We start from the raw sequence: 14,927 nt of genomic DNA on the forward strand, positions 1-14,927 counted from the left end.
CCGCGCGCCGCTCGGCCAATAGGAAGTGAGGGCGGGGCGGTTGCCATAGCGAAGGCAGCGCGGCCGCCACTCGCAGAGCGGCTTCTTGGCGGAGCCCCGCAGGCGCGGCCAATGAGGAGGCGGCGCTCTGGATGGGGGCCGCCATTTTGCGGGTCGCCCTGAGGGGCGGGGGCCGGGCTGCTCCTGCTCTGCGGCCAATTCGGGCCCTGCAGCCGGCCCGGAGCTTCCGTGAGGGCGACCGGGGTCTTCCCCTGCCCTCGTAGCTCACGGCCCGCCGACGGTTCAGGCCGTCGCGCCCCTGGGCTGCGGCCGGTGTGTCCCATTAGGCGGCTCGTGGGTGTCACGGGCACAGTCCCGCTGGGAGCAGGACTCCTGCGAGGCTTCTGTTGCCTCTCGCCGCCCGGCTGAGGTGCGGTTCGCACCTTGTGTGTTTCTCGAAGTCTTTGAAACCGGTTACTCCGTCAAGAGAGAAAAATGCAATTAATTTGACGCTACTCCTTGATAATGACCCAGGAATGCAGGCTGAATTTCAAGGATTGTATCCCTCAAGCTGAGGAGCGATGCATGCCGACAAGAGGGAAATCGGGTAAGAATGCCAGGAGGCCTTCGTGGATAGATAACGAGCTGCTGAGCAGCACAGAAAAGAAGATTTTTTTTTTCTTCAGAAAGGAAGAAGAAACTTTCCGGAAGTGGAAACGAGGACAGGTGGCCTTGAATGACTACAGGGAAATCCCCTGGCCAGGGGGCTTGAGGCTAGATGATCTTTAAGGGCCATTCCAACCCTGTAATGTTCTGTGATTCAAATATACATTTGCTGATGGTTTGGCAGCTGCTGTGTCCCTAATGCCTCTAAAAGGATTTTTAAATTAATTTATTCTGATGTCCTCTCTGGTATTGAATTAATACTGGTGAGTTCATATCCACAGTGTTATATGGGGCAGTGTTTTGTCATTACAGGGTTCTAGATCAGGTCAAATAAATGTTATATTTGTGAAGTCACCAGTTCAAAACCTTTGCTTATGCCAAACTGACATATAAATTCATTAAAATACTATGATGGAAAAGGATCAGTATTCCCAAATAATCCCGCTCCTGCTGCCAGCAGCTATGGAGCAGTTTTGGAAAATAAAAGCCCTGAAAGATGGTGCATGGCTTGTCTCCACTTCTGAAACAGACCTTAGGGCTCAGGTCCCATTCAGACTCGAGTCTCAAACATGATGGAGTTTCACAAGAGAATTGATGTAACTGCAGATCAGCCTTAGAACAAAATAGGGAAAAGGAAAAGGTGCAGGATGGTGCAAATTCATTAAAATATCCACAAATCTGATGATAGTGAAAGATTTACTGTAGGCAGCTCCAGAAAAGGAATGAAGAAATCAGTCATGCCAGAGGTGTCCAGCTGGGTGAGGATTCCTGAGCAGCATCTCTTCAGGAGAACGTCTTTTTCTATAGCGCCAACTGCTTTTCCCTAGAACAAGAAGAGAGATATCAGAGGGAAACTGAAGTGGGACATGGATTAAAGTATTTTACAGAGGGGCTTTGATGCCATGTTCCTGGGGGGCTGGCATGTAAACCTTCGCTGCTCAGGCAGTGAATCCCAGTCCCTGCAGTCTCTACAACGTGGAGTTGGTTGCAGTGTGATGGGCGAGGGATTCATCCTCCCCTCCAATGCGCTGACTCTTGTTCTCCAAAGAGCTGTGGGAGCTCTTCTGTTCCTCTTCCAGCACCTGTGAGGGAACAAGAAACCAGAAGTCAGGGAATAGAGCAAAGTGAGGAGCAAAGGCACACAAAAGCACAACTGAGAATTCACTGAGTTGAGATGAAGGACACCACAAATTAGAGCTGATTTATTTTTGAGGGGGGCAAAAAGTTTAAGATGAGGTCTTAAGAAGAAAACAAGGGGAATCAAAACGTGGAGCAGAAGAGGCAGCTAATCCAAATGTGTTGCCTCACTAGAATCAAGAAGCCCTGGAGAACCAAATCATCTGTGATTGAGATAAGGATTAAATTTCACCCTGGAGCTATTTTGTTCTTTGATCTCACAAGCTAATTATAAATAATAATAATAAAAAAAAATAAAGGCATATTTATGGCTCTTTTAAAATGCTTCCCCCATAATCCCTATTATCAACTAATCATTCTTAATTGTTTTCTTTATTCATTAAACAACATAACACAGTAATCTTTCTTGGTGATGTTTTTCCAGAAAGTTGGAAGGTGACCATAGCATGACCATGTTATATTTCCCTGGGAGGGCAGCTGAAACTGTGCTGACTTACACCATACTGTGATTTGTCCCAATATATTTTAATGATATTAAAAGCTATTCAGAGATAATTCCTGATAGAGAAAAAGCTGAGTACAATACATGTGCTCAAAATTTCTTTGAGTACATGTATTGAATGCACTAATGAAGTTCACCTACCATGGCTTCACACCGTTGTCCTCTCTTTGCAATGTTGGACATTGGAACTGTCAATTTAATACTGGCTTCTTCACCCTCACGGACCATCAGAATATGTAACATCTTCCAAAAAATCAGAATTCCAAGTTATCTGAAGATCAGAAGTCCCTCAGCTTTCCCACAAAATGACTGTACTTTTACATGCTTGACCTGCTAACAGACCAGATGCTGCACACAAGAATTGTAAAATAAGGTTAAATGTAGATCTGTACAAATATGTCCATGTCCTGCTGATAGGTCAAGCTGATAGTAGTTTTAATTTTAGATTGCTACTGTGTATGAAATTCTTGAATGCAATTACTGATATTAAATGATGAGAAAGTTTTCTGGAGTCATAGTTTTGGCACTACTTTAGAAATCGCACTGATAGCTTTGGCTTATTCTTTGTCTTATATAGGATATGCAGCACAAGCAATGGGAGTGTTTTGTCTGTTGATACATCAAGACTAAGAAAATTGGAAAAGTAGTTCATGAGGTCACAGTGAACTAGCTTCAAATTTCTGAGGAAAAAATGTGATTTTTGCAAAGTTCTACTTAATTATTGCTAATATTCTGGGCTAATATAGTTGAGCATTCCCTCTGCAGGTCCTTCAGGGATTTCTCTTCCTCAAAAAAACGTTAAAAGAAATCCAATAGCTGTGCCTCTATCTGCCAGAATGATTATATCTATCATGAGGTAATTGCAAAGAATATGGATCTGTTACACCAGTCAGTGTGATTAGCAGTACAAGAAAAGTGTTTTATGAAGTATTTCCCTACAGCTGCTCACCAACAAGTCACTTCAATATTTTGGATAAGGTTTCCTGACAATGCCTAGCACTGAGATATAGCATTACATACAATATCCTTTCTTTTTGGCCTCATTCCTGGGCAAATGCCAGGTAGGCTTCCAGATGCCCCAATTCATATATTGTCATTTGCTCTCTGAAACATTTCCTCACAGGGAAGGAAGACTAAGGGCAGGAGCAGGAAAGTGTGTGACTCTCCATAAATATATTACAGCTACATCTTCACTGAACAATGCCTGAGTAGACAAGCATAATAATTCAGCATGGAGAACAGCTTTGTCTTACTTTTATCACAGTTTATGCTGAGGAGGCTTTGGCAACCAGTCAGCTGAAACTATTTCTACACCTGATCAGCTCTGTCACTGTGGACACCTCCCTGTTACCTCTGCTTCAGAGTCCCGGACTTGTTGCTTCAGCTCCTTCTGTTCTGCTCTCAGCTCCCACAGCAAGTTGTACAGATGGAGCATGTTCTTGTGTTTCTCTGAGGACCACGGCTGGAAGCAGAAAAGTCAGTGAAAAACAGCAGCACTTTCTAGGTGTTCTGATCTCTCACGGGATCAGGTACTCTGCTGGCAGAAACTGGCATAATCCTGCTACAGCCAATAAAGCAACGTTAATTTCCGTCATTGAAACATCAAAACCATGGTCAGCATGGGTTTATCAGACTTCATTTATATTTGGAATCCATCAGTAATGCAAGCCAGATGGCACATCTTGCACTTTGCTGATGCTGCTGTTCTCTAGTTGGAATGACATGAGATGAATAGGAATGTATAGCAATAGAGATGAAAAAATGGGATTCCAGCAATGGTGTTCTGTGTATTCTCCCCAGTGGGAAACAGAAAATTAAAAAAAAACCCCATAACATTAAAAAATCCTTATTTGTAATCTCTGTTTGGTTTTCTTAAGTGTAACTGTGCAGCATGACTGCAGAATTTACTGACAGGCTTCTGCCTCTGGTTACAGACTCACACTGATGCTGTTAGTGGGGTGACCCCTCACCCTTGATGAGATTATTTGGATTAATGGCAGCACACCACTTCTTTTGGAATATCTTTTATTTAAGCCTATCTATCTATCTATCTATCTATCTATCTATCTATCTATCTATCTATCTATCTATCTATCCATCTGCTATGTGTTAAGCCTCAGCATCTTGTTCTGCAGAGTAAACATTGGGAGATTTAAGGAATGACAGGACCCACGAAGTCCATGACAGAAACAGAACCAGAACACAAGTGTCTGCCTTTGCTGCTCTGTTCTCGAAGAGGGAACAACAGAGGAAATTTCAGCTTCCCTGCCATCAATCTGCAGGACTGAGCCCAGCAGCTGCTGAACCTGCATTTTGCAGGATTCCAGGGGATGTGGAGTCTGCCTGATGACCAAATCTGAGAAGATGATCTCAGGCATGGCTAGAGCAGGCCTGTCATGTCACATTATGTCCTGCACTCCCAGTCACTCCCAGTATGGCAGCCCATCTCCTGGGCTGCTGGTATTGTCAGCCTGGAGGTGTGCAGGTGGAGTAGAGGGGTAGCATGGAGTATGGCACACTTCTGGCTCTTTCACTGACATTTCACCTTTGTGTCTTGTGATCTTCATACCTGGTATTTGACAGTGTTTTCTCTGCTCAGGAAGACTTCATCTTCTCTCTTCTCCCTTCCTATTACTCTGCAGAAAACCACCTTTGAGGCAATGGTGTCATGAAGCTCAAGGTGATATGTCAGCTGGATGATATCATCTATGACCATAAAGATACGTTCCTCTATATCTTCATCAGCAGGCTTTTCTGGATTTCTGTGGAAATACTCCTTGATTTGCTAATGGAGAGTGAAAAAAAGATACAGAAGCAACTTAGACAACACAAAACTGGCAAATTTACAGATTTGGGTAAAACCCCAAGGTAAAAAATTGGGCTTTTTTGCCTTGACTTGCATCTCTTGGCCAATGGTCCAACTGTTCTTGCCTATGTCTTAAAAAACCCAACCACACAGCTGCTTAAAGCAATACAGAAGTCTCCTATTTGTGGAGCAGAGTATGCTTTCCAAGCTACAAGTTAGGTTGGGATGCATCCCTGCCTGAGGGAACTGCAGGAAGCAAGGTATTTTGGAGAAAAGCAAAGTTTCCCACATTTCCCAACAGAGGGGAAGAAAAGGTACCATGTTCGGTGCTGCTCCAAAGACAGGCCATTGCATGGCTGTGTCTTGGCAAGTGAAGTGTCTGAGCCATACATACTGCCAGATGTTAGATTTCCTCCTCCTGTTCTGCAAACCAGACCTGACAAGAGGAAGATTACCTGCCCGTAACAAATCAGAGTGATGGGACAATTCATCAGGAACCTGAAATGATAATAGTTTGGGCTCAGCACACAAAATAATTTTCCTAGTTTTGAATCTTGTGAAAATTTTGTTCCAAAATCATAGTCCGAATTTTTTTACATTTCCTCTTGACACACGATTTCCAAGCCTTACTTTCCTAGTTTAATTCTAGCTGCTCAATGCAGTTCCTGACAACTGGTCACACTGTAGCTCTCTGTCAAGCAACTGTGAGACACAGCAGCTGAACAACGCTTGGATGTCTCTTCTGGAGTTTTGCCTCAGCCATGCCCACTGAAAATGAACTGAAGCCCCAGGCAGTATGTTTTGCATAGTTTAAATATCACAGTGACACATATTTTTCTGTTCCTGCCTTGGCCATACCACTATAGGCCGGGGGTTAGCATCAGCTGCGATGCCAGCCTTTTCCGTTTTCTTGTCTCTTTCGCCAAATTCTATGTGCCGCATGTGCAGGAAGTCCTCCCGCCCCACAAAGTACTCTGTCATCTCAGTAGCATTTTCAAAACGTTTGCAGAGGCCATCAACTCGTGCCGTGTGGTAAAACTCCACTGTGTGCCCCGTCTCAGGTTCCAGTGACGTGTAGGAGTGAGCTAAGGACAAATCACACAAGTTTTCAGAGTTAGCAACTGTAATACACTCAATGTGTAGCATGTCCAGGGGAGGTCTCATTTTCTTCAGCTTTAGCAACAGATCTGATACAAGACTTATCCCCTGCTGCACAACACTGAGAGAACAAACATAATCCTAAAGAGAAAGTTTCAGCTTCTGTCAATTCTACTGATAAAAGTAGAAATCTATCACCCTGATATACATGATAAAGAAAACTACATAGGTGGAGGAGCACTGCCCATCCTGTCCCCCTGCCTTTCAGCTTTGGGCTTTTGCCACTGCTAGAAGGGAGTCATGTGAAATCCCATCAGCTGCAGTGGCTGCCCAGATGAGCTGGAATACCTTTAAGAAGGAGCAGGTGTCCTGGACTGAAATGGTCTGTGATCAGCTGTGTTTGTTTATTCACTTCTCTCATATACAATAGGTCTTCTCGGTGTTTGAACCATTCCTTCACCTCCAGTTCTTCAGTACCTGGCAGGAGACAAGTCATTTTGCAACCTTAGGTCACTCTTTTGGAGATGGCAAAATTCTGATGAGCTCTCCATATCTGTGCCAGCACCCTGTGCTCCTGATACAGCCTCAGTGAACATGGTATGGCCACTGGAACTGCCCCTGTGCACAGGGGAATTTTGTATGTGAATCCTAATCTACATTTGAGTAGATGAATTATACCCTAAGAGGATCTATTCCTCTCCTTCAACCAGAACTACAGTAATGAGCTCAGGAGTAGAACATGGCACAGCAAAGGACTAGGCAAGAGAAATTCCATCCCAAATACTTAATGATGGTGTCAGGAGATTGGAGCATCACACTATCCAAGAAGGCTGAGGGCAGGACACTGTATGTCCAGTTAGGAATCTGCATGGTTTCTTGGACCAGCTGTTAAAAAATAATGTTTTCAAGTACAGAGATATCCTCAGGCTGTAGCTGCCCCTTTCTATGGCCCCTTTTGACACCAGTGAGGAAATGAGGATAGTGACACTATTGGATCAAATTGAACCAGCCTTCCATTTCTCTGAAGACTGAAAATCCAAGCAGCTGACCTGTGACACTGAACAGTTTCACTGGTGTATAAAACAGATTCAAACTCTTGTGAAAACCTCTAGCAATGCTGGGAAGTTCAGGGGCTTGACAGACTAAGTATGATGAAGAGTTTGAGGATATGGTAAATAATTCCTCCTCAAAGGTGAAAGGAAAATGAGAAAGCACAAGAGAGACTCTGGCAGAAAGGGGATCACCTCCCCCTTTCCATCAGCATGCCCCAGGCTGTTTTCTTAGTGTGTGGAGGGTGTTCATTCATCCCTCTTACGGTCTGAGTCTGCATAGACAGTGAGGCGTTCCACCAGCCCGTCTCTATTCGCATACGCTGCCCATTTCTCCAGTTTTGCTTTATCATACAGGATCACCTTCTTCCCCTGGGAAAAGGGATTCTCATATTCTGCAGTGGGCAAGAGAGATGTCAGACAAATGTCCCAAATCCACTGAAAGGTCAGCTGGGGGCAAGAAAAAGGCAAAGGAAGAATACCTACCTGTGCAAGACACCCTAATTCGGGCTACCCATGATAGTGGCATCTCAAAGCTCATGTCTATTTCCCCCTTTTCCTGCTGAAACAGAAGCAGAGATTGGTGGTTTTGGCAGCGTCTCTTACTGTGCCAGGAGGCATTTTGGTCCTGGTGAACCGCAGTGATCAGAGCTCAGCTCTTGCAAGGCTCTGCTCTGGGGAGCACCATGGCACAGTTATGACAGCACATCCCTACCCAAGCCTGATGAAATTATCTTCTCCTGGCTACTGCTCATGCTGGCAGGGAATGAATGTGGCAATCACCAAAATGATCAAATTATTTTATGTAGATGCTGGAGGACTCCTTGCTCCCTGGTTATGGGCACAGGCTGAGAAGAGTAGATAGTAAGAGGGAATTATTATTTGCATTACTCTGTCCATCTTTGCGGGTGCAATGCCTGTTTTATCATGCTGTCTTGTTCCAGTAGGGCATTTTTTGCTTCTAGTACGTGGCATGTTTTGTATATTAGAGGACACATATTATTTCTGCATTTGGTTGGCAGGTCTACCTTGCATCCAGGAGGGGAAGGTGACCACCATAGAAAGAATGTCCACAAAATTCTCATTCTGCATTTTTAAAAATTATTTCATCCCAAAGGCCAATGCACTGGAGGCTTACAGAGATCCCTAGCCACTTATGACACCTGAAGTACCACTTGGAGTCCTGCTTCAGAAAGCACCAGAACTCTTCTAGACTGAGAAGGAATCTAAACCTGGCCAGAGCAGAAGGGATCTGACCTGGAGAGGGCAGCAGGCAGGCAGACATTCATGGGCTTATGGACACATGGGCTCCATACAGGGTCCCCACTGCTCAAGAGCATCGCTTGGGTCACTCACCATGTCATCTGTGTCCTCCTTGGGTGACTCTGTGGGCAACTGAGAGGGCTCATTGCTTTCTGAAAACATAATTTCCCAGCAGAAAGAATCACTCAAATCAAAGCTGAGATCCTAGGGCATACAGGAAAAACTCTTTTAACTACAGGGCATTGTCAAAGGCCTGACACTAAACTTGACCACTGCATCAAGATATCTGTGGTGCTCTGGGCTCTGGACCTGCCTGGGTGTCAGAGACTTTAAGAACTCTAGAGATCTGGACCTCAGTGAGGTGAGCTCCTAAACCCTTGGCTGGCTGGTGGAGCCCCAAAGACAGTCTCTGTGCCTAGAGACAGTTGCCTAGATAGGGGTTGCCTAGAGGTTGCAGAACCCTTTCCTCATGGTGCCTCATCCTCAGAAAAGAGGAAGTGGCTGGAAATGCTTCTGCCTCCTTCCCCAGGGCAAGCTGATCTAACTCAGACCCTCACCTCCCAGACTTTGCATCTTCTGGGGAGTAGCTGAGGTGTGTAAGGAAGAGCCTAATCAAGATCTTACCTGCTATGAGTAAGATGTGATCCTGGACTTCCCCAGGACTCAGGTTAGCCCAGCTGTCCCTCATGTGCCCAGGGTACCAAGGGCTTCCTACCTTGCAGCCTTTCCGGCAGTCCTGCATGTTCACCCAGTAGTTCCTGTGGTTCCAGATGCTCTCAATCCCAAGGAAGCACTCATCCATAGTGCTGTGGTGATTCCCCGTGAAGGGGTTGATGAAGAAGGTCTCGGGAACCTTCCTCTTCCCAGACAGAACCAGAACCCAGGCATGTACCCGTAAGCCATGCAAAGGGTCTCGCTTGGGCTTTCCCACCTCCTGTAGCACAGAGGATAGAGCAACAATTATTGTCATTTTATTGACCCTTTAATCCAACCCAAGGACAATCTTATCCTTTCCTCTGCCACTTCTAAGGAACTCCAAGGACTTAGTGCTCTTTAAGAGTGAGGTAGTGCATACCCAGCACATGTTAATGTGCTGGCACACACTGTGTTCCTGGAGGCCAAGTGCTCATGGCCATGATCAAGGTCGTGTCATACTTCACAGAGGGTGTGAGCTCCTCTCTTTAGCCACCCATTACCTGTGTCTCAGCCCTTCTTCCTGGAGCTCACAGGAAGGTCAACCTTGCTAACTCACCATGAGCACCTCCTCTTCACTTTCCTCCTTTTCTGCAGATTCAGTTTCTTCCTCCTTCTTGGCCTGCTGCTGAAGCAAAAACTTACTCTGCGGTTCTAAAGGGTACTTAATTCTATACTTGTTGGGATCCTCCTCTTCTGGTACCTGCAAAAGCAGGGTATTACTGTGAAATCCATTGGAGATCAAAAGAAGGAAGTAAATATATAGCTTACAGGTACCTCCCAGTTCCCAGCATTTGGCTGTTTGCAATATTGCACCTGGTGAGCAGAAATTCAGTGGAGCCAAAAAAGGCCTTGTAAGGAACTGTAGAAAATCACTCAAAAGATTCCTTTGGTGAGGTCCCTGGTACAGACTGAAACCCAGTGTGAACCTGAAGCTGTTCCCCCTAGCTCAGCTCTGGAGTTCACTGGACATGAACAGCTGAGTATGTGTGCTGGGCTCCTCCCTGCCCACTCACTGCAGGTCTCACCTCCGGGGGCTTCCTGAGCAGTGGGCACAGCTCCTGAGTCTGGTCCAGGGAGCACATCTCGAGGGTGGCATATCCATGTACACAGTAGGCATCGTAGCCAGCCCCGATCAGCAGGGAGCACAGCAGCACAGTGAAATCAAAGCAGTTCCCTCGCTGGTATTTCAGAATGGTGGTTGGGGAATAGAGTGAACTGGGCTTGAAAGAGAGAGATGCATGTTCACAGTGCTTGTCTTGTGGAGCTGAAACACACACCAGGCAGAGAGCAGGGCAGAGAGGCATTGCCCACATCCCTGGGCTCTGCACCCTTAGGGAATCTGTTATATAACACTCCTTTAAAAGCCAGACTCTAAAACTTCCCTCCAAAGTGATCTGGGGAAACTGGTGACAAATTTGACCACAGGAAGGGATGAACATCACAAACTTATCAAACTGCTGAAAACCTAACGCTAATCACAATCCTGGAATGGGATTCCCCTCTATCTCCTGCTATTCTGTCTACAGTCCTTCCAAGGAAAATACCCATAAGCTAAATTATAGTTCACAGGAGGAAACATATTTCCTTCTGGCCCTCACTGGTGAGCAATAAAAAGTATAAGTACACACAAACTGCATACAGAGAGGTTCTACTCCAACTCAGTTCTCAGACATCACCTAAGGTGATCAAGGCAGTCTCCATCTGCTAAATGGAGATACCTTCTGTGTGGTTACAAAGTGCCAGAGCTCCTCTTGAGACACTGGGACTCTTGGGACAGCCTGTGGCTGGCATAGATTGTTTAGGTCACTCTGCAGTCCTTGCTAGCAAGGAGTGTCTTCTCTTAGATGATTCTCATCAAGAACTTGCTCCAGCTCTGGCATCATCTCTTTTTGCTAACCTAGAAATCTCCCTTCAGCCATCCCAAAACATCCCAAAATATGAGAATAGAAATGTCTAGAAGTCCCTAAGAACCAGTCACTGAGGTCAAGTATCATCCCCTAGGATTGACAGGGTTCCAAGATGTCTTGGTTCTAGGAGGGGAAGCTTGTCAGCCATTGCCTCCCACAGTGCTCCAGCTGCTCATCTGGGCTGCCTGAAAGCAAGGTCTGGTCTTGAAGAAATGGTGCTTAATTACTTAAAAGTTACCACACTGAACATGCACTGGGACTGTGGGTCCAAGAGAATGCACAGGGTCTGGTAAAATCAGGGGGTGACCTAAAGAGTGAAGGGATGGTGGAAGTGTCAAAGACCTTTGTGATCCCAGCCACTGGGACTTCCCCACTGTCCTCCTGAAAGGCCTTTCTGTCACCTCTGCTGTGTCTCTGCTGGGGCTGCAGCCCCTTTCTTACCGGTGTGAGTGGGCACTTGAGGGGCTCCATGATGAGGTAGTCACAGACAAAGCTGGCACAGCCTGACCAGTAGTACATGTCTGGGAAAGGCAGCAGGGTTGGCCTCACTGTTGTGCTCACAAACTTCTGTAGGGCAACAAGAGGAGTTTGGTTAGCCAACAGGCCCTTGGCAGTCTCCTGCTCAAAGTCATCCTCAGACCACCCCTGGATGTTGCAGATCAAATTCAGGATCTTTCTACAGCATATCAACAGCATCAATATCCCTTCTCTCCAGTTCTAAGATGAAAATTTCATGGGGTTGGGAGGCTGTCTGCTTGCCTGTGGCTGAAACTTCAACCTCATCTCAGACACATTCAAGATGTGAGCCAGTTCTCTTAATTTTCAAGCAAGTCAAATAGTTACTGTCTTTTCTGACTTTTACATTCTCCAGCATTTTTTTTGCCTTGCATGTTAATGATACAGCAAATTTTGGGGAAAGCTGGTACAAAGTAGCAATTCCAGGTGCCAGGGGGGAATATCAGGTCCAGAATTAGACAACAGTTGTGCAGCTTGGGCCCAGAGAAAACAAAACCAGACCACGAAATTCCACATTTACTTCTTCCCTGTAACTTCTGTGAAGTGCAGAGTAAGACCTAACTCTGGATCCATACTCCCTATCTGTGTCTGAGCCTGAGCCTTACCTATATCATGTGTTTCTTTTCCTTCCCTTTATGTTTCTGTGGTCTCTCCCATTTCCTAAGCATCACTCTGCAGCCCACATGACAACACCAACATTTATATGGCTCATGGATTTGGAAAGACAGGGTTCTGTGTGCCTGCTCAGGGGTTGTGGGTTCAGCCAGCAGGTTCTCTTTAGCCAGGAGGGAGGGCAGGAGGGGCTGCTGTTCTTTCACAGCATTTGGCACTGTGGAAACCAAGTGCTCCCTGTGCTGTGGCCCAGCCCCACAGCACCCCATACCTGCACACCACACTCATTGACTGGGTAGATGAAGAGCGGCTTGCGGTCAGGGCACAGGTGAGAGTACTGCTGGAAGAAATGGTCAGCGAGCTGCAGCAGTTCCTTTTCCTGCTGGGAATTTGTCTTGTACGAAGATGGTAAGAGGGATGTGTCAATGGAGCTCCAGTCAAAATCACTTACATGGCAGGGGGAGGCAGAGAGACACAAGTAATAAGCCAGGAGCAATAGAGGCAAGATGACCCGATATCAAAACATAGTAGGACTTCCCTGTTTCACAGCTAAAAAATGGGAGCCATATCCAAGGATACGATTTTGACATGGCCAAATATCTCTGGAGCAATGGCAAACTGACATATACCCAGAGTCTCGGGGGATCTTTATGCAGTGGTGAATGGATGTACAATCAGATGAGTTACCTTGTCTTGCTTGCACATACACACTCTTGGACAAACTCATCAGGCACAAGAAATTCGCTCACTCCCAACACAACACAAGTGCCATCCACACGTGTGCAATCACCCTGTGGGGGCCCAAAGGGAACATCTCTGCTCATCCCAGTCCTGGGCAGAGACTTACAGTTCATCATTTGAGACAGAGGCTTTCTTCTCAGCTGCATCTGTCTCCAGGTCATCAAGAAAATCACTGATATTTGAAGAAATCTCATCTTCTGGTGTTTTCTCCACTTCCTCTGTCTCCTCCAGGGCCTCCATTCTGCTTGGCACTACAGGAATGCACACACCAGGGTGAATTCAGAGGTGGGACCCAGGAACAGAGAAACACTCACATGGTGGCCGCAGTGGTTGGGTACGTGAGCACGACTGAAGCAGCCAGAACCAAGAGAGTAAAGAGAGAGCATTGTGTTTGGGCTGGGTTTGGTAAAGAAGTGGCTCCATGTTCCTAGACACCCTAAGCATGGCAGAGCAGGCAGAGCCTGGCTCGGTAGGGCAAAGCACATCCCCACATTCAGGCTGAGTGCCCCGTGTCCTCCCTCCTGCCTGTGGTGCTGCTGGCGGGGCAGCAGCTCCATCAATCCGCTGGGCCCCGGCCACAGCCCGCGGCCGCGCAGGGGCCTTGGAGGGAGCGGGGCTGCCAAGGGCAGCGCCCAGCGTATCACGGGCGGTGTTTGTGTGCCGGCCCCGCGGTCAGGCTGACCCCGAGCGGGGCGCACAGCGGGCACAGGGAGGCGCGGCCCTTCCCCGGGGGGCCCCGCTCCGCTCCCGGCCCTGCTCCGCCCGGCCGCCCCTCACCCGCGGCTCCAAGGGCAGCGCGGCCGCTCCCGGCCCGGCTCCGGAGCGCTCACCGTGGCAACGCCACAGCCGCGGCTCCCGGCACACGGGCCTGCGGCTCCCACAGCCCAGCCGGGGCTCCCCCGGGGTGCCCCCAGACCTCCCGCCACAGCCCGCGGGCCCGGAGACTCCTCGGGACCCCCGCGCACCCCCTGCGCTGCCCCAGCCCCGGCACCGCCGCCTCTCCCGGCCCGGCCGCCGGCACCGTGCCCCGGGGCCGCTGGGAACCACGGGCGGCAAAGGAGGGGACAGTGCCAGCCCCTGCCCGCCACCACGGCTGAGCCACCGCCCTCCCAGACCTGCTCCGAACCTCACCAGTTCGGCTCTCTTAAAAACCACCTCCAGCCATCCTTTGTTGTAGGCACATACCCAAAAACTGGCACCAAGGCATGGCAAGACACCTTGTTCTCTTTTTCTTTTTCTTTTTCTTTTTCTTTTTCTTTTTCTTTTTCTTTTTCTTTTTCTTTTTCTTTTTCTTTTTCTTTTTCTTTTTCTTTTCCTTTTCCTTTTTCTTTTTCTTTTTCTTTTTCTTTTTCTTTTTCTTTTTCTTTTTCTTTTTCTTTTTCTTTTTCTTTTTCTTTTTCTTTTCCTTTTCCTTTTTCTTTTTCTTTTTTATTTTTATTTTTATTTTCTTCTTCTTCTCCTTTACCATTTCCTTTTTCTTTTCCTTTTTCTTTTCCTTTTTCCTTTCCTTTCTCTTTTTCATTTTCCTTTTTATATTTTCCTTTTTTTCCCTTTTTATCTTTGATTGGCGGTTCATTAGACTGTAAGCAGGGTCAGACGTGAAACCCTTTTTTTTCTGGTTTGTTGTTGTGGTTAAGAAAAAATATGGATTGATGAACGGATGTTCACATTAGGCGTTCTGTTAAGGGAACCGTAGCAATTAAAGCTCTGAGGATGCACAGACTGCAGTCAAAATATATCAAGAAGTATCATTTTGAGTGATTAATGCAGTTTGCATATGGTTCCTGTTGCCCAAATGGCATGCAACTGTATTGAGGGCAGGGGGCAGGGTTTTAGGTTGGATGTTAGGAAAAGGTTCTTCCCCAAAAGGGTGTTTGGGCACTGGAACAGGCTCCCCAGGGAAATGTTCACAGGGGGCCCAAAGCTTGCCAGAATTCAAAGAACATTTGGACAAT

At 46.9% G+C, this 14,927-nt stretch overlaps 1 protein-coding gene across 3 annotated transcripts; it reads right to left on the reverse strand.

Moving 5' to 3' along the window:
• Positions 1-203: 203 nt before the first annotated feature.
• DRC7 (dynein regulatory complex subunit 7) lies at positions 204-13,963 on the reverse strand. Of its 3 annotated transcripts, XM_005528206.3 has the most exons (17): positions 13,803-13,850; positions 13,079-13,223; positions 12,503-12,677; positions 11,545-11,670; positions 10,222-10,416; positions 9,753-9,896; positions 9,216-9,434; positions 8,594-8,704; positions 7,724-7,799; positions 7,504-7,632; positions 6,537-6,665; positions 5,949-6,175; positions 4,854-5,069; positions 3,636-3,746; positions 2,426-2,527; positions 1,575-1,727; positions 204-1,468 (listed from the first exon to the last, which is right to left on the reverse strand). In XM_005528206.3, exons 2-16 carry the CDS (start codon positions 13,210-13,212, stop codon positions 1,614-1,616), a joined length of 2,208 nt encoding a protein of 735 aa, XP_005528263.2. In that variant the 5' UTR covers positions 13,213-13,223; positions 13,803-13,850; the 3' UTR covers positions 204-1,468; positions 1,575-1,613. The 3 variants fall into 3 exon arrangements, with proteins under 3 accessions (XP_005528263.2, XP_087918402.1, XP_087918401.1); XM_088062276.1 differs by lacking the exon at positions 13,803-13,850 and adding an exon at positions 13,938-13,963 and having other exon boundaries at positions 204-1,727; XM_088062275.1 differs by having other exon boundaries at positions 204-1,727.
• Between the last annotated feature and the right edge of the window lie 964 nt (positions 13,964-14,927).

This window comes from Pseudopodoces humilis, chromosome 14, assembly GCF_049639895.1.
Source record: "Pseudopodoces humilis isolate 2021_Gansu_Grassland_sample_001 chromosome 14, ASM4963989v1, whole genome shotgun sequence".
In the NCBI taxonomy this organism is placed as follows: domain Eukaryota; kingdom Metazoa; phylum Chordata; class Aves; order Passeriformes; family Paridae; genus Pseudopodoces; species Pseudopodoces humilis.